At 39.3% G+C, this 19,418-nt stretch overlaps 1 protein-coding gene across 4 annotated transcripts; it reads right to left on the reverse strand.

Annotated features, from left to right (window-relative positions):
- Window positions 1-3,753: 3,753 nt before the first annotated feature.
- On the reverse strand, window positions 3,754-17,524 carry LOC124398966 (tumor protein p53-inducible nuclear protein 2). Of its 4 annotated transcripts, none has more exons than XM_046869553.1 (4): window positions 17,209-17,524; window positions 12,238-12,554; window positions 10,960-11,422; window positions 3,754-8,348 (listed from the first exon to the last, which is right to left on the reverse strand). In XM_046869553.1, the coding sequence occupies exons 2-4, from the start codon at window positions 12,359-12,361 to the stop codon at window positions 8,099-8,101; spliced, it is 837 nt and encodes a 278-aa protein (XP_046725509.1). In that variant the 5' UTR covers window positions 12,362-12,554; window positions 17,209-17,524; the 3' UTR covers window positions 3,754-8,098. The 4 variants fall into 4 exon arrangements, with proteins under 4 accessions (XP_046725509.1, XP_046725508.1, XP_046725511.1 ...); XM_046869552.1 differs by having other exon boundaries at window positions 3,754-8,351; window positions 17,209-17,523; XM_046869555.1 differs by having other exon boundaries at window positions 10,960-11,080; window positions 17,209-17,520.
- Between the last annotated feature and the right edge of the window lie 1,894 nt (window positions 17,525-19,418).

Raw genomic sequence — 19,418 nt, forward strand, 5'->3', positions numbered from 1 at the left:
AACAGATGAGTTTTAAGACCTGATATAAAAGTGGTCAAACAGTCACTTTCTCATATTGATTGTGGTCCAAAGATGAGGAGCAGCCCAGCTAGATGCTCTAGACCCCATAGTGCCTAAGCGAAAATGAAGGTACAACCAAGGAAACAGATGAAGAAGATCTCAGAGAACACTTTGGGATGTTAGTAGGATGCAAGTTAGAGACATATGAGGGTGCAAGATTATAAAGAGCTTTAAACATGAGAAAATGAACTCTGTTGAGTATTTGACAGGATTATGTTAGGCTAGTTTAGATGATAGAGAACAGGGGAGATGAGAGGAACTATTCAAGTCTGTTTCCTGTACATAACCTACAGAGATTTGGTGATGCTTTGCTGATGCGTGTCCAGTAGAAAAATGAATCACTTATTGAGTCGACTCGTTCTTCTGAGTCACATTAAAGACTCAAAATGAACGAATCATCTAGGAACAACCCGTCACTAGCACAGAACGTATGAACTCTAAACCCTTCAGTGTGGATTTCTATAAACCCCTTTTCCCTTTTACACCTGACCTTTGTATGTTTAAGTGACAAAATATCCTGAAAAAGAATAAAACCCTGGAAAATCCTCCACCAGCATGTCATTCAGGATGAATAAAACAGTGCATTAGTGACATTTAGGTCCATGAAACCAGCATTTAGCAGACAATCAGAATTAAAGTCACATATTCAGAGTTTTTATTTGACCCATTAAACAATAGACGTTGTCCCAAAACAACTTGACGGAAATCCTGTTATAGATTTAATCTGATTTAGCGATTGAATATGAGATAATGGGGATTATAAAAAACTTCCAAACTCCACATTATGGTGTGTTTTATTTTCTGTGACTTCATGCTGGCTAAACAAACAGTGCTGTAGAACAGGTTGTTTTCTTGTGCCGACTCCTGTTTCAGATGTCCAGGGTGGGGACGTTGTCCTCCACTGAACCTGGAAAGATGAGCTTTTGTGATTTTTCCTGCTGGAAAATCCAGCCAAGCCTGATTATCTTGCAAAACACAGGTCGAGCTGGTCACGCTGGTTTGATAAGTCATAATGGATTGGTAACTGTTTTTGAATAATTACTTCTAATACATTATATACGTATGGGTTTGGTAGGGTCCACCAAACATTCTCTTGTTTGGTGGTGCTATGTAAGATTTAAGTTTGGTGTAATGTATTACCATTTACTAGACCTTTATACTAATATGATCAATGGACTGTAGTATTGTAATGATTAACCTTTGTACCTGAAATTTTATATTCTATAATAAATTCTATACTCTTAAAAAGCACAAATAACAATGTGACAAATTTTTCCAGTTGTTCTTACAATAATGTCCCAAATTCCCAAATGCAAACTGGCAAACTTGTTTTAAATATGCACCAATGTTTGCCCTAATTTTCCAAAAGCACAATTCCAAAATTCCCAAAATACACTGTTGAAAAAAATTGCCCCCAAAAGCACAGTCCAAAGTTTCCGAACACACATTTTACACACATCTCCCTAAATGTCCAATCATACGGCCCCAAATTTTCTTCAAAAGCACAATCCCAAAATTCCACACACGTCCCATATTCCCAATCAGTGTTTTCCAAATTCCCAAGCATGCGATCCTTAAAATGCTCGTATTTAGATCCTGTCTCAATTTTCTTCCAATTTGCAGCGCCGAATATTTTTAAATATGCGGTGAAAAAATCCCTGATACAGATTTACAGTATCCTACTAAATCCTAACAAGCCCACCTGAAACCCCCTTGAATGTGACTTTCAGCAAACTGATCTATTAATAGAATGATATTAATGACTTAAACACTGATTGAATACTATTACAATTATCATGAACCCAAAACCTTCTTTTCTACAACTTTAAAATAATCATGTAAACGAGGTCACGTGTGTTGTGGTGAGTTCGAGTCTGGAGTTTCTTCATCATTTATTCCTCTCTAAATGTTCTGCTTGATGTTAAACTGATGCTGAACTGTATGTTGGTGATCAGTAGGTTCACCAAGCGCCGTTCAGAACACGTGTAAAAAAAGAGCGTGCGCTCGATCCTGATTGGTGACTCGCTACGTGTTTCACTGGTTACGTTTTTATCCTCATTAATAAAATGAACAACTGATTTCATTAAATGTAGTCGAGTAAAAAAATATTTGACTTTTAAATTAAATGAACTTAAAGTAAAAGTTTCCACAAATGTAAATACTTCAGTAAAGTACAGATACACAAAAAAGGTACTTAAGTACAGTAATTTACTTCCTTACTGTCCACCACTGAATAATAATGATGATATCCAGTGTGATATGCATTCTTCTAAGATCTACATATACTGAGCCAAACCATTTCTTTTTAGCTTTAATTCAGGCAAAACAATGCAATAATGAAGGCTTTTATTATTTTTTTTGTAACTTCAGCCTTAAAATGGCAAATAATTGAAAGAAATATCTATAACCAATAATGGTTAATGCTCTATAGTGGATATATTAAATGCTGTATACACCATTTCAAACAAAAGCATTGAAACACCTGACTTTTCCACCCAAATGTGTTTCTTCCCAAACTGTTCAAACAATATTGGAGGCACACATTTGTATAGCATGTTGGTGGAAGCACTAGTTATTATTAATAGGAAATCCAAACCTGTTCCTGCATGACAGTGACCCAATAAACAAGACCGGCTCAATGGAGATCTGCTTTCCATGGGTTGGACTGGAAGATCTCCTGCGATAGAGCTCCAACACTATTTGGGATGAATGTGAACGCTGACTGCACCCCAGGAACCTCCTCAACTTCTCACCTACATCAGTACCTGACTTTATTAACACCCTTGTAGGTGTATGAATCCCCACAAAAATCTTGTGGAACATCTTCCCAGAAGAGTGGAGGTTCTCAAAGCAGCAAATGGGGAATGATGTACAAAGAGCACATACCGACCGTGTGCTAAAATGTCCACAAACTTTTCTCCATATAATAAACGTAATTGTTTGAAGACAGCTTTTAAAACAATCATTCATTCTGATTGACTGTTTTTTCCCCATGTACAGTATATTTCTCACTCCTGTGTGTTTGTAATGTTTTAATGGTTTATAATCACACTCTTGGTGTCACCTATTTGAGGATTGGTTCCCTTTTGAGTCTGGTTTCTCCCAGGGTTCCTTCCTCATACCATCTAAGGGAGTGCTTCATTGCCACAGTCGCCCCAGGCTTGGGGATGAATACACACACACATGTAAATATAAGTGAACTTTGTTCTGTACTTCTTACATTCTATAAATCTGCGTTGAGACAAAATCCATTGTTAAAAGTGCTTTGGAAATAAACCTGAATGAAATGTACTATGTAATAGAGCACTGTGCATCTTTGCACCATCTATAAGTTATGTTTATTGCACTACTGTACATTCCACCCATATTTATTCTGTATATACTGTTTCATACAAACATGTTATTTGAGCATGTATCTTCTTGAGATGTTTTTTCTAATCATCTCCTGCACCTGTACATTATTCACTCTCACCTTCATACATACGGAGCCCAAACCCTCATTTAACATACTGCTGTTTATTGTAAATAGGCCACTTGTGCACTTTTGGTTAGATGTTAACTGCAGTTCATTGGCTTCACATGTACTCTGCACAATGACAGGAAAGTTGAATCTAATCTAATCTAATCTAATCTAATAATTCTGGTTTATTACAAAATCAGATGTTTGAAATAAGCAAAACAAAAAAGAGACGATTCAGGTTTCATCCTGAGAGGTTTTTTGTTTATTTATTTATTTTTTTTCCTGGTACCTGTATTTCTGAATGGATGTTGGAACCCCATCCTTGTATTTTGCATAGGTCTCTACTACTGCCTACGGACCAGTGCCCACACAGACAGGATAGAAAAGTCAGCTGATCACAAAAAAACAAAACGAAACAAAAAAAATCCAACAAAAAAAACATGCAGAATAGTGAAAGGCACGATCACCATAGTTATCATATACATTATTCCTTTTTTTTTTAATATATATATTCTATTTGTACTTTTTTTTGAAAGGGGGTGTAGGTTTCGGAGAGAGAAAAAGGGACGAAACCCTCCCGTCAAGGTGAACCCCTACATTTAAAGAAGCTGCCATAGTTTCAGGGTGCAAGATCCAAACAGACGACTGCAGTCTCACTGTTTGATGGTCCACCCCCTTAATTTTTCACAATATAATAAATCGTGAACATTGAATAAAATAAAACAAAAAAATCGGCATCTAACCATAAGGAAAAATACAAGCACATATATTATATATTTATATATCTAATTTTAGTTCATTAATAATTTTTTTTATTTACCCGCCCTGTCTATGTTCTCACATCACACCAGCTACACAGTCAAATCTACCCCAAGCTACCCTGAGGTGTAACACACTGCCCCCTATAGCCACACACATTTCATTAGTCATATATACACACACAGGTGAAGAAAAAAAAAAACTAAAAGAGTGAGTAAGAAGGGTGGAAGGTTAAAAATAAACATTGCTGTGTATGGTTTACCATCACCTCAGTGTGGACTGGCACAGGAGGTGAGAAGCACCACATTGATAAAGGAGATACTTAAATAACACCCAGGTTGCAAACCAAGGTCTATGGTGAGAAGGAGTGGGAAAGGAGAAGTTTTCAGACCAACACTGGTCTAATGTTGGTCTGAAGTTGGTAAAGGCATTCTTGCAATGCTGCCAATGATGACTAAACACTGGTTAGATGGATTTAAAAGTTTGCATCGGACCAACGGAGAGAATTAGGCCAATGTTGGCACCAAACCTTGTCCCAGTGGAACAGTGAATTTTGACCCAATATTTGCAATAGAACACAAAGTAGCTGAAAGTCTCTCAAGCTCAATGGCCAAAATGTTGGGTCAACACTGCTACCAACTATTGGGTCAATACAATGGCTGAGATTGACCCAATGGGGCAAAATGTATTTAAAATTGACCCAAATTCTGCCAACAATGGTGGCCCAACGTTTGAACAGAGTCTGACAGAATCAAACTAGGACAATATCAGCAAACTGTCGCTGAAAGATCCACCACTGACATCCATACATCAACTCGATGCTCATAATGAAGAAAAAAAAAACATATATAAGGGGGAATATATGAATATATTACATTTCGTTAATAGATTTTCTTTGTATTAAGTCACGCCAACACCTCGGACAATTTCAGCGATCAGGTTACGTCTAAATAGCCCATTACATGCAGGTATACCATAGTAAAAGAATAAGATGATTTTTCAATAAGGGACACCCTTAATTTCAAAAACAATAAAAACAAAAACATTATGGGGTTTAAATCTTTGGAAAGAAAAATAATGTAAGTTCAAATCTATGCGCTCAACGTAGCGATAAACGGTGACATCATTCGGATCAAACACGCATCACTCAAATACTGTACTGTAAAGAGCTGTGCATTATATTTACATACCCATACGTGAATGTGAACAATTTCAAATAGTTGGTTTTCCAACGTATGCATGTCGACATCAGCCTCTCGAAATAAAAACAGATTCAGTCCCACACGGCAAAAAAACAAACAAACTAATAGTAAAAATGGATTCACCATAAAATGTAAGACAGTGCAAATGTACATCCAAGTCGAATTTTACAAACAGTCAAACATGTTCAGCACCATAGTGAATCTAATCAGCATCCATGATACGCAGAGGATCCCATGGAGTAAAGTAACACTGACTGATGGAGGAGTATAGATTCTGCACGTGGACATGTGAGAGTGTGTGTGTGTGTGTGTGTGTGTGTGTGTGTGTGGTTGTGTGTGTGTTTGCATCCCACAACACACAAGAGCCATCATGCTAACATCGATGTACATGCATGTACATCACTCTCGAGGATCTCATCTCTCTCTCACACACAAACACACAAGAAAATGGAAACATCCCAGTGATAATATGTAAATTTTGGTTGTGATGTCACAACACTAAACCAGGACTGACCAATCACGGCATTCCTAACGGAATAAATGAAAGGAATTTCTTTATATGTCAGATGTTTGATTTTACACGGCTAACTGAAATAATTAACAAGCTCAAACTCACATTTCCACCATAACATTACGTTATAGAGGCGGCCATCTTGGATTAATGGGTTCCTGCGCACTAGCTAAAGGCTTCGTCCGAGGTGCCTTCTCTGAGATACGTGGAGGAAAGTGCTATCTGCCCTTCGCGATTCAGAGGACAATTTTACTCCCGGGTCAAGGTTGATAATAGGATGGTTTTGCTTGTGATGTCCAGACAATAAGATGTTTAAAAACGTTGTTAGCGATATTAGTGAGCAAACATGGAATTCCAAAATGAGCTATATTTAAACAAACAGGAAGTTTCCTGATTAGCCAGGCCAGGTCGTCTCAGTAACCTTCATCACTGGTCACTCTTTGCTTACTGGGATGGATTAGCGTAACGTGAAAGACTTAGGTGAACGACGGATGACTTCTGAGATCTTCGCTGTCTACAAATATAATCACAGTGATCGATTTTTTTTTTTTAGCTAAACCTTTTTAGATGCAGGTCTGACACTGGAGCATGGAGAGGAAGATCAAGGGTCTGAGATATCAAATAGAACAGATGTTTAAAAAGAACGTAACGGAACAAAACACAATAAAGAGTCGCCTTTTTTAAAATACAATCTCTTAAAGAAGATCACATCGCCACCTAGAGGTGAAGAAGGAATTGTTGTTTTTTATAGGTTAAATCAAACCTAAATCAAACCTTCCGCTTTGAGACTCCAGATTTGAGTCGCCGGACTCACACGATGAATATTCTGGGTCATTGATCGTTGTTCTCCATCCTCTAGGTAGCAGCGCGATTTCTTTACCCTCAACCTGCATCTTCTACAAACCACCAAACCCCGTAACCCACAGCAGCTTCATTCAATTAAGGTGTAATAGATAGAAAGATAGACAGATAGATAGATAGATAGATAGATAGATAGATAGATAGATAGATAGATAGATAGATAGATTGATTTTTTTTTTAAATTAATTAATTTAATTTTTAATTAACTTCTGCCTTTTCTTAACCTTAAACTCACCTGGAGTGATTGACCAACGCATAATGAGGTAAAAATCATCCAACCTATGTTTCTAATTAAACTCCACAGTATGTTGGATTTTCCCTTCAATGTGCTACGGTTAATGCTGTGGGCTACGATACTTACTTATTCACTCCTTCTTCAATTCTCCATCAGCATCCAACACTCTTTAATCTGTTTTATCCCCACTTTTACCTTCATCTACCTACTTTGCCATTCTGTGTGCTGTTAAAGCCTTTTTCTCTTTATATAAAATAAATAAATACATGCTTGTATACAGCACCTGGTGTTTGAGTTTGTGTTTCTATGCAACATATTCGGTAAAAGGCAAAAAGAATTCAGACTCCCTTCACCCCCACAGTCCCACATGGAGCTGAAGGCTTAATGGTCTGGGGGTGTTTTGGAGCAGGGAAGATTCCGGAAACTGAAAATGAACCAACAAGGACTACTTTGTTTGCTCAAAGTAAATCTTCATACAGTCACATGACCGAGTTTGTTGCATAGAAACAAAAGTACATGTGTCTAAAAAAGGTATTTCCAAACTTTTGACACTGTAGCACTGTTTTGTCTCTGATCTGATGCTTTAGTTTCGCAACACCTATTTTTCCTCTCTGGTATTTTCACTCAAGAAATTACACTGAAAAAAAAAAAAACGTGGAGAAAATTTGACTTTTCCAACAAATGAAAGTAAATAAAGGATGAGTAAGTAACGTTAGCCTCAGACCCTTGTTCGCTTTCTTCCACTTCCGTGTCTGTGCTGCGCCTTTCATGTTTTGTCAAATTTTTGCTAATTTTTTATTAGCCATTCTCCCCTTTATTTAGAGCAGGCCCACGCTAGTCGAATGCTAATTGGAAAAGCGAACAGTTCGGATGGAGCAGAAAAAAAACTTAGAATGAGGGTTTCTGTGAAAGACATTGAAGCCGAAGAGGACGGTATGGAAGATATGGTCGGAGATGAGGGATGATTGAGGTTGGTTCAACGTAGTGATGATGATGATGATGGTCGTGGATCAGTGGCAGATGCTGCGATGGCACGGCTGGTGCAGGAAGGAGTTGCGCGTGTAAGCCACGTGGCGTGGGATCTGCTGGCGGGTGCGGTTCTGGCGCTGAATGCGACCGCGGGCCAAGTGACGACGATCCACGCGAGCTTTGGCCCTCTGAACACGATTCACCTGAGTCACTTTGGCAAGAGGGACCGCCTGACATGCTGATCCTCGCACTGGCCGAGTGGAAACGGGGGCTGGGGTGGATTCAGACATCCTGCTGAGAAACCAAGAGAGAGAAAAAGAGGGAGAGAGAGAGACAGAGATTCAGAAATTCATAAAAAAAGAGTAATAAATACTTCATTCTTTCATTGTTTTTGCTTTTTATTACATTATTAATTGAACATCCCATTTTACATTTAATCTCCTTTTACTGTTATTTCTAAGGCTGTCAGTAAAATCAGGTACTTATGTAGGTGAGGTGAGCTTTCAACTTCATCTCAAAGGTGTTCATTAGGGAGGAAGCTCTATAGCAGGAGATCTTCCATGTATCTAAATAGAGCCGGCTTTGTGCTCAGGAGCATCGTCATGCTGGAACAGGTTCTGTTCGAGCGAAGGGGAAATTTTATGCTACAGCATCCAAAAACATCCCAAAAGATTGTATGCCTCCAAGTTTGTGGTTAGGGGAGGTGAACATAAAGGGTGGAAAAGTCGAGCGTCCCAATACTTTTGGCCACAGAGTGTAGCTAATTTGTTTGTTTGGATATTTTTGCCCATTTTTATTTAACTATTATATATTTGTTTGGTTGTTATTTTCTTCTACTTTCCCCTTTCTATATTTTCTGTAGTAATTAATTAATTAATTGATTAATTAATTGTTTTTTTCGCTTGCGCTTGTTCATGTCTCAATTTCATCATCTTTCATTTTGTTTCACTTCTTGTTTCAATTTTCATATCATTTACATGTATTTTTGTTTGTTAAATTTTTCTTTCTCTTTCTTTCTCTTGTTTCTTTTCTCTTATCTATCTGCTTGTCTATCCAGCTATCTAGCATTTTTTTCAACATATTTTGTCATTCGTCTTTCTTTCTCAGTAAAGATTGTCAGCTCGTCCGTCCTGTTTCTATCACTCTTTATATCTTTCAGTCTTTTTCTGTCTCTAACCTCTATCTGTCTTTTCCTGTTGCCAGGCATTCACACCTGTTCTTCATTACCACTTATTATTTACACCTTTCTTTTTCTCTCTCTCTCTGTGTGTGTGTGTGTGTGTGTGTGTGTGTGTGTGTGTGTGTGTAAAGTATGTGTAGCTGCTACTGTTTTGATCCTCTTCACCCAGTAGTATCGCGTGTCTCTGGTATTGAACCCCCGTCTGGTATTTCTTGTTAGAGAGATTACATTTCATTTGTTTGTTGTGGGTGTTTGTGTAGCAACACTGAATTTGCTGTAGGTGAGGAAAAATTCGCCATTAGCCTTCTGGAATTAACGTTAGTATGATTGTAGTGATTTATATTGAACAATAATGAAGCGGATTAAATTGTCGAGAGAGAGAGAGAGATCGTCAAGAGCACCATAATCCTTGGTGTTCAACTGGCAGATATCTCCACCTGGTCACTCAACACCAGCTCCATCACCAGGAAAGCCCAGCAATGTCTCTACTTCCTGAGAAGTCTGAGAAAAGCCTATCTCCCTCCCCCATAATACGCATGTTCTACATGGGGGACCATCAAAATCATCCTGAGCAGCTGCATCACTACCTGGTAGAGGAACTGCACCGTCTCGGATCGCAAGACCCTACAGAGGATCATGAGGACAGCTGAGTCTCTCTCCCCTCTATCATGGACATTTACATCACACACTGCATCTGCAAAGCCAACAGCATTGTCGACGACAACACACACCCCTCACACACTCTTTACACACACACTTTATACACACCTCACACACCCTCACACACACCCCTCACACACACTCTACACCCCTCTGTCATCAGGAAAGAGGTTCCGAAGCATTCAGGCATCACAACCAGACTGTGCAACAGTTTTTCCCCTCAAGTCATCAGGATCCACAACACACAGAACTGAACTGAACTGAAACTCACACACACACACACACACACACACACACGCATACACACACACACACACACACACACACACACACACACACACACACACACACACACACACACACACACACACTTATTCAACAGTGTGTTACTATACTGTACAACCTGAACTCCACACACACTCATTACTCATCTCAATTCATTCCACCACCATTTATTATTCATATTTAATCATATTACACTGTTTACATGCTGTTTTTTTTGCACCTCTCGACTGCTGCTACTGCTGTTTTTGCACTGCATTGTGTTTATGTTTACTAATATGTTTTTTTCCATAGTCCTTTATAGTTCTCTTTGCACAGTAATGTATAATCAGTGTATACAGTAGGTTTACTGGTCAGCGCTATTTTGTGTTATGTGTTTGTTTTTTGTCTGCACTGTTTTTTGTCTGCACTGTTTTTTGTCTGCACTGTTTGCACTCGGTTGCACTCGATGCACTTTATGTGGCGAGGACACTAAAGTCCACTCTGTGTTACTTTATTTGACTTTAACTCTGTGTTCTGTGGTGTAGCTTTATGTTGTGTGTTGCAGTTCTATGTTGTTTTATGTAGCACCAGGGTTCTGGAGGAACTTTTACTCATTATACTGTGTACTGCATCAGCGATATAACCATAGAAACGACAATAAAAGCTTCTTGACATGACTTGATATGGGACAATAATGAAGCAGACTGAATTGTCCAATAATAAAGCGTATTGTATGTGGAACATTAGTGAAGCAGATTGTATATAGGATTTTTATTATGGGATGATGTTAAAGCTTACCCCACGCTTTCAGCCATGCTGGCTGCACTCTGCTCCAGGTTGGAAGAGGAGACGTATACAGACATGCTGGGATGCTCGATAAGCAGGTCCTCCATGGGGCTGGCCTCAGCCGGCGCTCCCTCTGCAGTGAAACAGGGTGGAGGAGTGATGAACCAACTCTCATCCAACCCACAGGGGGCGGAGTCAGACGGCGCATTCGCTCCTCCTGACCCAAGCGGGGAGGGAGAGTCGAGGAAAAGAGGGGAGCGAAGGGATCGGGACAAGGGAGGACACGCCGCCTGAGAGCGGCTTGCTCTAATCCTGCGCCGTTTGCATGAGAAAGGGGCGGGGTCACATATACTAGAGGGGGGAGTGGCTATATCACACCCAGACTCCACCCTCTGACATTTACTATGTGGAAGAGACTGTGCTATTGATGGGACCTCCGCCCCGTCCTCACCCAACATGGTACAGTTTCCGTCACCTGACAGCGGGTTGGGGCAGGCAGGAGGAGGAGCAGGATGTAAAGTAAAGAGTGGAAAAGGGGTAACAACAGTAAATAAATAAAGCCATGCAGGTAGGGATTTGGCATAAAATGTCAACATACAACAAGCACACATAGCAGGGGGAGGAACCGAGTAAAAAATGAGGGGACAGAAGAAGGTTAAAAAAAAAAAAACACATAAGACATAAAAAATATTGTCATTAGTGTCATATAGTTACTGATTGTTTCATAATAACATGCTACATTTATACCATTCTTTCTTTCTTTTTTTTTCTTGCTATCCTTCTTTCTTTCAAATAGATTTTGCTTGTCTTTTTTCTTCCTTTATGTGTTTCTGTCCTTCATTGCTTACTTTCCTATACCCATCCTGCCTAGCAGCTTTCTTTCTTTCTTTCTTTCTTTCTTTCTTTCTTTCTTTCTTTCTTTTTTGCTCTCTGACTCTCCTTCTTTCATTTATTCTTTTCCATTTCTTTCTTACGTTCTTTCATTCTTGCTTTTTCCTATTCTTTTTTTCTACACATCTTGCCTTGTAGACAGCATACTGACTGACTACTAACAAAAAAGACTACAAATATGGCGTCTCAGTCATGAAATGACTTTGATCACTGGCCCACTGTGGGCGTGTCCCAAACCAAACTCTTTATTTTCCTCGCCGTTGATAGAATTAAAAGAAAATGCACTAAACAGTGAATAAGATGAGGGTTTGGACACATTATTACTTTCCTGCTCCACATCGTTGCCCCCCAAAACCTGTATTTAATGCAGGTTTAATTACCCATGATCCTTTTACTCACCGGGAACGCTGACCAGAAGCCACCCCTCATCATCCACCTCGGTCACGCAGGGTTTGGGTCCATTCAGCTCGGCAGAGACGTTCTCCACCGCTCCGAACAGCAGGTTGCTAAGTCGCTGGAACATGGCCGCTTCGGAGGTCAAAGGGCAGATAGGATTGTGTAGGTTTCCTGAGGGAGAGCTGCCTTAGAACTTCTCTGTGTAAAATAGCACCGGGTGTTATTGGTGTTTTTTAAGCCCTTGTTGGTAGAAGGAACCTTACAAGAGTCAATGAACTCTCAAAGTGCAAATGAATGGTCTTTTTTATTACTGCAAAGGCCTGTATGAGAGAGAGAGAGAGAGAGAGAGAGAGAGAGAGAGAGAGAGAGAGAGAGAGAGAGACAGGAGGAATATGTTAACTGACTGAGTTTCCATGTCAAATGAGTTCAAAGAAAATTCTTATTCTGTTAAATGATTGAATTGAAGTTCTTGAGAAACCCTTTTCAAGATGTACAATATTTAGCTTTTTATCAATTTAAAGCTAAAGGTGTGGAAACACTGAGTGTTTTATGGTGTTTGAAAGACATATACGTGTTCCTTTTGTTTCTATGCAACAAAATCTGTCATATATATTATGTATATTCACTTTGACCAAACAAATATATAAATATCCAAACGTTCAGCTGAAATACACCTGTGCCTCTTGTAAAACTTGCCAAATATGTTCTTCACTAGTTTCTTGATGCAGTTCATCCCAGCAGTTCAGTAGGATTTAGGTGTGATGACTGGGCAGGTGGTTCCATGATAAATATCACTCCAGAAGACTGTTTGTTCTCTTAATAACACTTTCAGAACTCATTGTACGGTGAAGTCGGTTCCAATGAGTCGCAGTCCAGACGGAACTGCATGGAAATATGGAATGGGAGCCATGTTGATTCAGGATTCCTTTAATTTTCCAGAACCTTCCCTGCTTCAAAACAGCCCATTAAACTTCCACCTCCATGTGAGAGTGTGGGGGTGAGGGAGTCTGATCACATCTTCTCTCCTGTACTCCGTCTGTCAAATTTGGACTCATCTGTCATCAGAACCTTCTCCCAGTCATTCACCGTCCAGTTCTTGTGTGTTTTTGCCTTTTACCGTGTTTGTTGTGAGAGGAGGTGTTTTCACTTTTTTACAGTTTAGACTCAATACAATGTGCGTTTCTCAACAGTGTCTTAAATACAAACACCACCATTTGAACAATATAATGTACAGTAAAAAAAACCTTCACTCAATTTGTAAAACATGGCTTTGAACCTTGAACAATCGATAATACAAAAGCCTTGCAGATAAAATCACTTTTCCACATAACAGCCTATTTATTTTTCTTTTAACTTCCTCTTTGATACTGGTGAAAAATTATGAAACACAAAAACAGCAGGAATTCATCTTTCAGCTTAAAGGTTTATGCGAATCCATGTAGTTACTGAGCAACTCGAGAACTTTGAGGATGGATTTGGACTGTAATTAATAGCGACACTCTGCTTTAATGGCTCAGGATCACAATTTGCATAAACAGTTATGCATTTAAGTGTCCATCACTGAACATCAACAATGATAGAACTGTAATTATTGGACTTTCTGGTGCCACCCAGAAGAGGATGAGGTTCCCTTTGGAGTCAGGTTCCTCTCAAACCATCTCAGGAAGCTTTTTCCTTGCCATTAGTATAACCTCTTTATCGGTATAAAGCTGCTTTAAGACAATGTCCATTGTTAAAAGTGCAATAGAAATAAAAGTTAATTGAACTCAATTGGATAAATGTTATTCATGTCCCAATGAAATCTTCTGCATTACAGGTTATTGCTAGCATTTAGCTTGTATTTATTGATTTAACTTTTCAGTCTGATGAGCAGGTGCCATTCTGGTGCAAAACAAAAAATAAAAAAATCATCCAAGACTTGTGAAGATTTGCTTCTTCAGATTTGTAGATTTTCAGATTCATTATAAAAAGGCACCTGCATACATTTCTGGATTTATTAGACTTATTTGGATAGTTCAATATCTGTACAAAAAAAGTAAGAAAGGAACCTCTGAAACAAATCCAGACAATCTGGAGATGTTTCCCAGCAGTTAGTCCATGTGGTGCAGCTGAATCAAGCAAACAGGATAAATAATTTAGCAGAAAAGTATATACATGTATAGTTCTGCACTCAGGGACCCTAAAAAACAATCTTGGTGCTCAGCGGATCACAGAAACATGGACCAAATATCTTCTTCTTTCGATTTCTCCCATTAGGGGGCGCCACAGCGGATCATCCGTCTCCATACCCCTCCTGTCCTCTACATCTGCCTTTTTCAAACCAACTACCTGCATGTCTTTGTCCTTGGTCTTCCTCTTTTCCTCCTTCCTGGTGACTCCATCCTCAGCATTCTCCTACTGATATACCCCATGTCCCTCCTCTGCACATGTCCAAACCATCTCGATCTCACTTCCCTCACCTTGTCTCCAAAACGTCCTACATGTGCTGTCCCTCTAATAAACTCGTTTCTAATCCTGTCCATCGTCGTCACTCCCAACAAACATCTCAACATCTTCAACCTCCAGCTCCACCTCCTGTCTTTTACTAAATGCCACTGTCTCTAAACCAGAAACAGACCGAATCAATAGATGTAAATATTTTTCCAGCCACACACAAATTCCAGCCTCGCCCCTGCCAGATTTGCATCAACATGCCGGTGCGCTCGATCTGCGTTCGTGCCTTATCTCGTAAACTCTGGCGTCTGATGCTGCTTCAGTCATTTCATTAATTGATCATTTTGAAATGATCTGTGTGCGTGTTTTAAGGGAAGAGTTGAATGACCTGAATTAGGAACATGCAGGATGATGATCTAAAACAGTGAGTGAAGAACGCTACTTCCTGATTAAAAGGCTAACAGGAAAGAAAGTCAGCCATGACGGGTGCTGCGTTTAATTCAGTTTGTACACAGTGTGTAGTCTTCACTTATATTTGTACCCTGTGCAGTGCACTCAAAGATATAATGGCTTCCTGATGCATACTGACTTTCTGGTTTATTAGTTATTATCTCAGAACATGTGCTGTATTGGAAGGTTAAAATCTCATTGGACTTCACATGGAATGCATTCATATGATGTAGCTGCATCTGAAGTGTTGGGCCCTTGAGCAAGAGCCCTGCCAGCTCCTGGACCTTGACCCCAGCTTCCTAACATGCAGGGTTTGCAAATAACAAAGTTATTATACTTGTTACATTGTACTTTACAGCACAGTGAAATTCTTTCTTCGCATATCCCATATGTTAGGAATCTGGAGTCAGAGTGAAGGGTCAGCTATAATACAGTGCCCCTGGAACACAGAGGATTAAGGGCCTTGCTCAAGGGCCCATGAGTGGCATCTTGGCAATACTGGGATTTGAACCCCCAACCTTCTGATTAGTAACCCAGAGCCTTAATCACTCAGCTAGAAAAAAAAACCTAAACACTAATAAAGTGTAAAAATTGGATCCTGCAGGGGACCCAATTTTATTTAACACAATTAATGTACCTACATGTTTTTGTAAGTTATTGCTGAATCCCAAATACCCAAGCTGGACATGCAGTGGTCTACACATATTGTTAATTATTGTTAAATAAATGTACACTTTGTGTACTCGCATGTGCTCCATGTCCACGGATATTAAAGGTCAGTTAAAATGTGAGAGAATATTCATATAATTACTAATAGTTTCATGATTAAATAGTAATAAAAAAAAAGTTAAATTTAGCATTTTTAACAATATATAATGTAAGGGTTATTCATAAATAAATATAGATATAACCCTGTATTGGATATGCATGTAAACAGCAAAATAACTGAATATTATGAGAATTTTAATAAAAAAAATCAAATTTTTAATAAAGAAATGCAAAGGAAATATATTATCATGCTATTAAAATGCTATACACAAAGACAGAAAGGATGTCTAAACTATCTTTTTTGAGTCAGTGATCTCGTTTGTAGTTCTGTCATCTTGAATATATTATTAATATTCTTTTATGTGAATATTAAGTATATTTTTGTCCTTTAAAATTAAATTTTTATTAGCACATAAGAGCTTGGCCCTAGGCAGCCATTTGGGATTCAGCCAAAAGCATCCGCGTGGGCGGGGCTGAGCGAGGGCGGTGTAAAGCGATGACGTCATTGTCGCAGTTAGCCCCGCCTTCCGTAGGCTATAGAGGACAGACGGAAAAATACCCAGGACAAAAAAGAGAGAGGGAGAGAAAAGAAAAAGAAAGAAAGAAAGACAAAAGGGACACAAATGATGCACAAAAAAATAAAATATGAAGCACTCGAGCCGATGAGAGGAATAAATACTTTGGGGGTTACAATAGAAGAAAATTGCTTTTTTTTTAATAGGAAAGAAGACAAAACACTTGCAGAGGCAACCCAAATGTTTACATTGCTGGAGGAATGGAAAGAGGGATAGATCCCTGCGAGAGAAAATTAATCCGGAGTATTTCCTACATGTGTAATAAGACTGGACTTTCTTTGGGCTCAATAATGGCTCGGATAAACCGTATTACAGATGACCTGTAATCCACACACACACACACACACACACACACACGTTCAAATTACACTAGCAGACAGGTCACACACCTCTACAGATAGATATATAGCTATATAAATAGAGGTGTGTTTGAATCTACATATTTATGTTTTATTTTGCATAAATGTTGGATGATGGTTATCAGGTTATTCCAAGGCGATTGCAGAACGCTATAAAAGGCATATTGACGCCTCCTGATCGAATGACCGACACCAGATGATGATGTCAAAACCATTTCAGATCTTTATATAATAAGATTCAACCCAAAAGTGCTTGATTCTGATCTGTGTATAAGATATACACGACTCCAGGATGTAATAATAGTGGTGGAGGGGTGCATTTGACGAGACTCAAGATCCATAATAAGGTAGACAAAAACGGACAAAAAAAACACCTCCAGTCTACTTACCTGCCTTTGCTGGAGCACCGATGAAAACGTGTAAACGTGTGGACGAGGCAGTAAAAAATCGAGGTAGTGTAATGCAGCAGGAGTCTATCAACATCCAAATAATACAATTATATTAAAAAAAAAAGGTTTTCTTCTTAGAAGAAACTTTAGTGGTGAAACTACACGAAGTCTTTCTTTTCTTCTTCTTCTGTTCTAGTCGTGTTTATTTTTATCCTGTTTGTGCTGCACTGCTGCCTTGTTTTTGTCCTGGCTGTTATTTTGCTTCGCCCAGCTGATCCGCGATCACGGCGTAGACGCGCAACCCAACAGCTGATTGTGACGTCACGACGCGCTAGAGGCCACGCCCCCCGGTCGCCGGTGGTACCGCCCCTGCAACGTGTCCGCGAGCCAATCGCGGCGTTCCAACGAGGCTCGTGCAACAACAACGGAGGAAACTGGAGGACGAGGGAGGGGGTTTGGACGGTGGGGGAGGGGGGCAAAAGTGGGCGGGGCAACAAGCTCAGCAACCTTAATTTATAACAGAAAAGCAGCATTTACTCATCAATTATTAATTACAGCACAGTGAAAAATTATTTTTCCGCATATCCAGGCGTGTTAGGAATCTGGGGGCGCTTTTATTACACAGGTGCAGAAAGGGTTTAGGGCCTTACTCAGGGGCCCAACAGTAGCAGCTTGGCAGTACTGGGGCTCCAACGTGTGTTAGAGATAAAGAAAGCCTTTTATTGCTTCTATTTCCGTAACGTCTTAATTATTATTATTATTATTATTAGTAGTAGTAGTAGTAGTAGTAGAATTGGTTATATGTACAATTTTATGCAGTTAGCAGCCGATTCAATAGGAACACCTGCTTATTCAATTAAATAATTAAATAATATTAGCCAATCGCGTGTCAGCACAGGAATACGCCAAATTATGCACTTACAGTTCAATTATTTCAAATAAGATATGAAAATGAGCGAATTTGCATTAATGCCAAAGGAAAATTGGATGTTGGTTCCAGATGAGCTGTTTTTTTTCTTCTCCAGAAACTGCTCATCTACAGAGATTTGCACACGCACACACACACACACACACACACACACACACACACACACACACACACACAAAACAGTCTTTGGGAATAAATGGTGCAATAAAAAAAGAACAAAAAACATTGATCTCAGCTAAAAAAGGTTAACTCAAAGAAAGGCATCTCCGAAAGCATCGCAGGTGAACCTTGAGGACAGACGAGCTACAAGCTACTGATGATGACTATGTCAGGTTCCTCTTCCTTCACAGCCTGAGAACAGCCGCTGTGGACTTGATAACATAAATGAACGGAAAATAACAAAAACATTAAACTAAGTTTACTAAATAGAAGGCCGGTGGTTTAAGTCCTAGTATCTCCAAGCTGCCACTCTTGGGCTCTTGGGCTATAAATCTCCTCAGAGCCATGAGGAAGAAATCAGTGTCTATAGCTGTGAGAAGCTCATTGTGTACACATCGAATCGTGAGACACTTATTATTATTCCCCATTTTTTCTCCAGGCGTCTGCCTATTTTGATTTGGAAAGGCCCAAAACAATTCAATTCAATTCAATCTTAATTCATTTTTATTTGTATTGCGCTTTTAACAATGAACATTGACTCAAAGCAGCTTTACACAGATAATGTGGTGATTAAAAGTGAATATGTTCTTTATAAGTGTAAGTTTGTCCCTGATGAGCGAGCCGGTGGCGACTGTGGCAAAGAAAAACTCCCCGAGACGGCATAAGGAAGAAACGTTGAGAGGAACCAGACTCAAGAGGGAACCTCATTCTCATCTGGGTTGCACCGAATGTCCATTAAAACAATCCATACCAGTATTGTAAAAGGATGGTTTGTAGAGTCTCAGGCATTTCGGAGGGAGATCAGACGTTTTAGGGGTCTCAGGTTTAGCCTTCCACTTCGAATTGCCTCACAACCTCTTAGTATCCAGACACTTTTCATTTCAGCAAATACACGTTCCGGTCCTGGGTGACACAGCTTACTATCACAGTCCTGAATGAGTAGTTTGGTGCACTGTGATGTCAGAGGTAACTTATCATGAGTGGTAAACTGTGTATCTGCCTCTAGTGGTGAAGTGTGGAAATACAAAATTTCATATAATCACTATGTCTCAGTTTACCCACAAAACACATAAATTATTTTTTATTTGTTTAATACACTTTTCTGTTATACTTTTGTCTTTTC

This window comes from Silurus meridionalis, chromosome 16 (genome assembly GCF_014805685.1).
Source record: "Silurus meridionalis isolate SWU-2019-XX chromosome 16, ASM1480568v1, whole genome shotgun sequence".
NCBI lineage: Eukaryota > Metazoa > Chordata > Actinopteri > Siluriformes > Siluridae > Silurus > Silurus meridionalis.

Excerpts from the sequence above, each read along its gene's own strand:
- LOC124398966 (XM_046869552.1), bottom strand. The coding sequence starts at position 12,361 with ATGTTCCAGCGACTTAGCAACCTGCTGTTCGGAGCGGTGGAGAACGTC. Across the intron at positions 11,423-12,237 it reads GCTTCTGGTCAGCGTTCCCG|GTGACGGAAACTGTACCATG; the intron begins GTGAGTAAAAGG and ends ACCCGCTGTCAG. Across the intron at positions 8,352-10,959 it reads AGCATGGCTGAAAGCGTGGG|CAGGATGTCTGAATCCACCC; the intron begins GTAAGCTTTAAC and ends TTGGTTTCTCAG.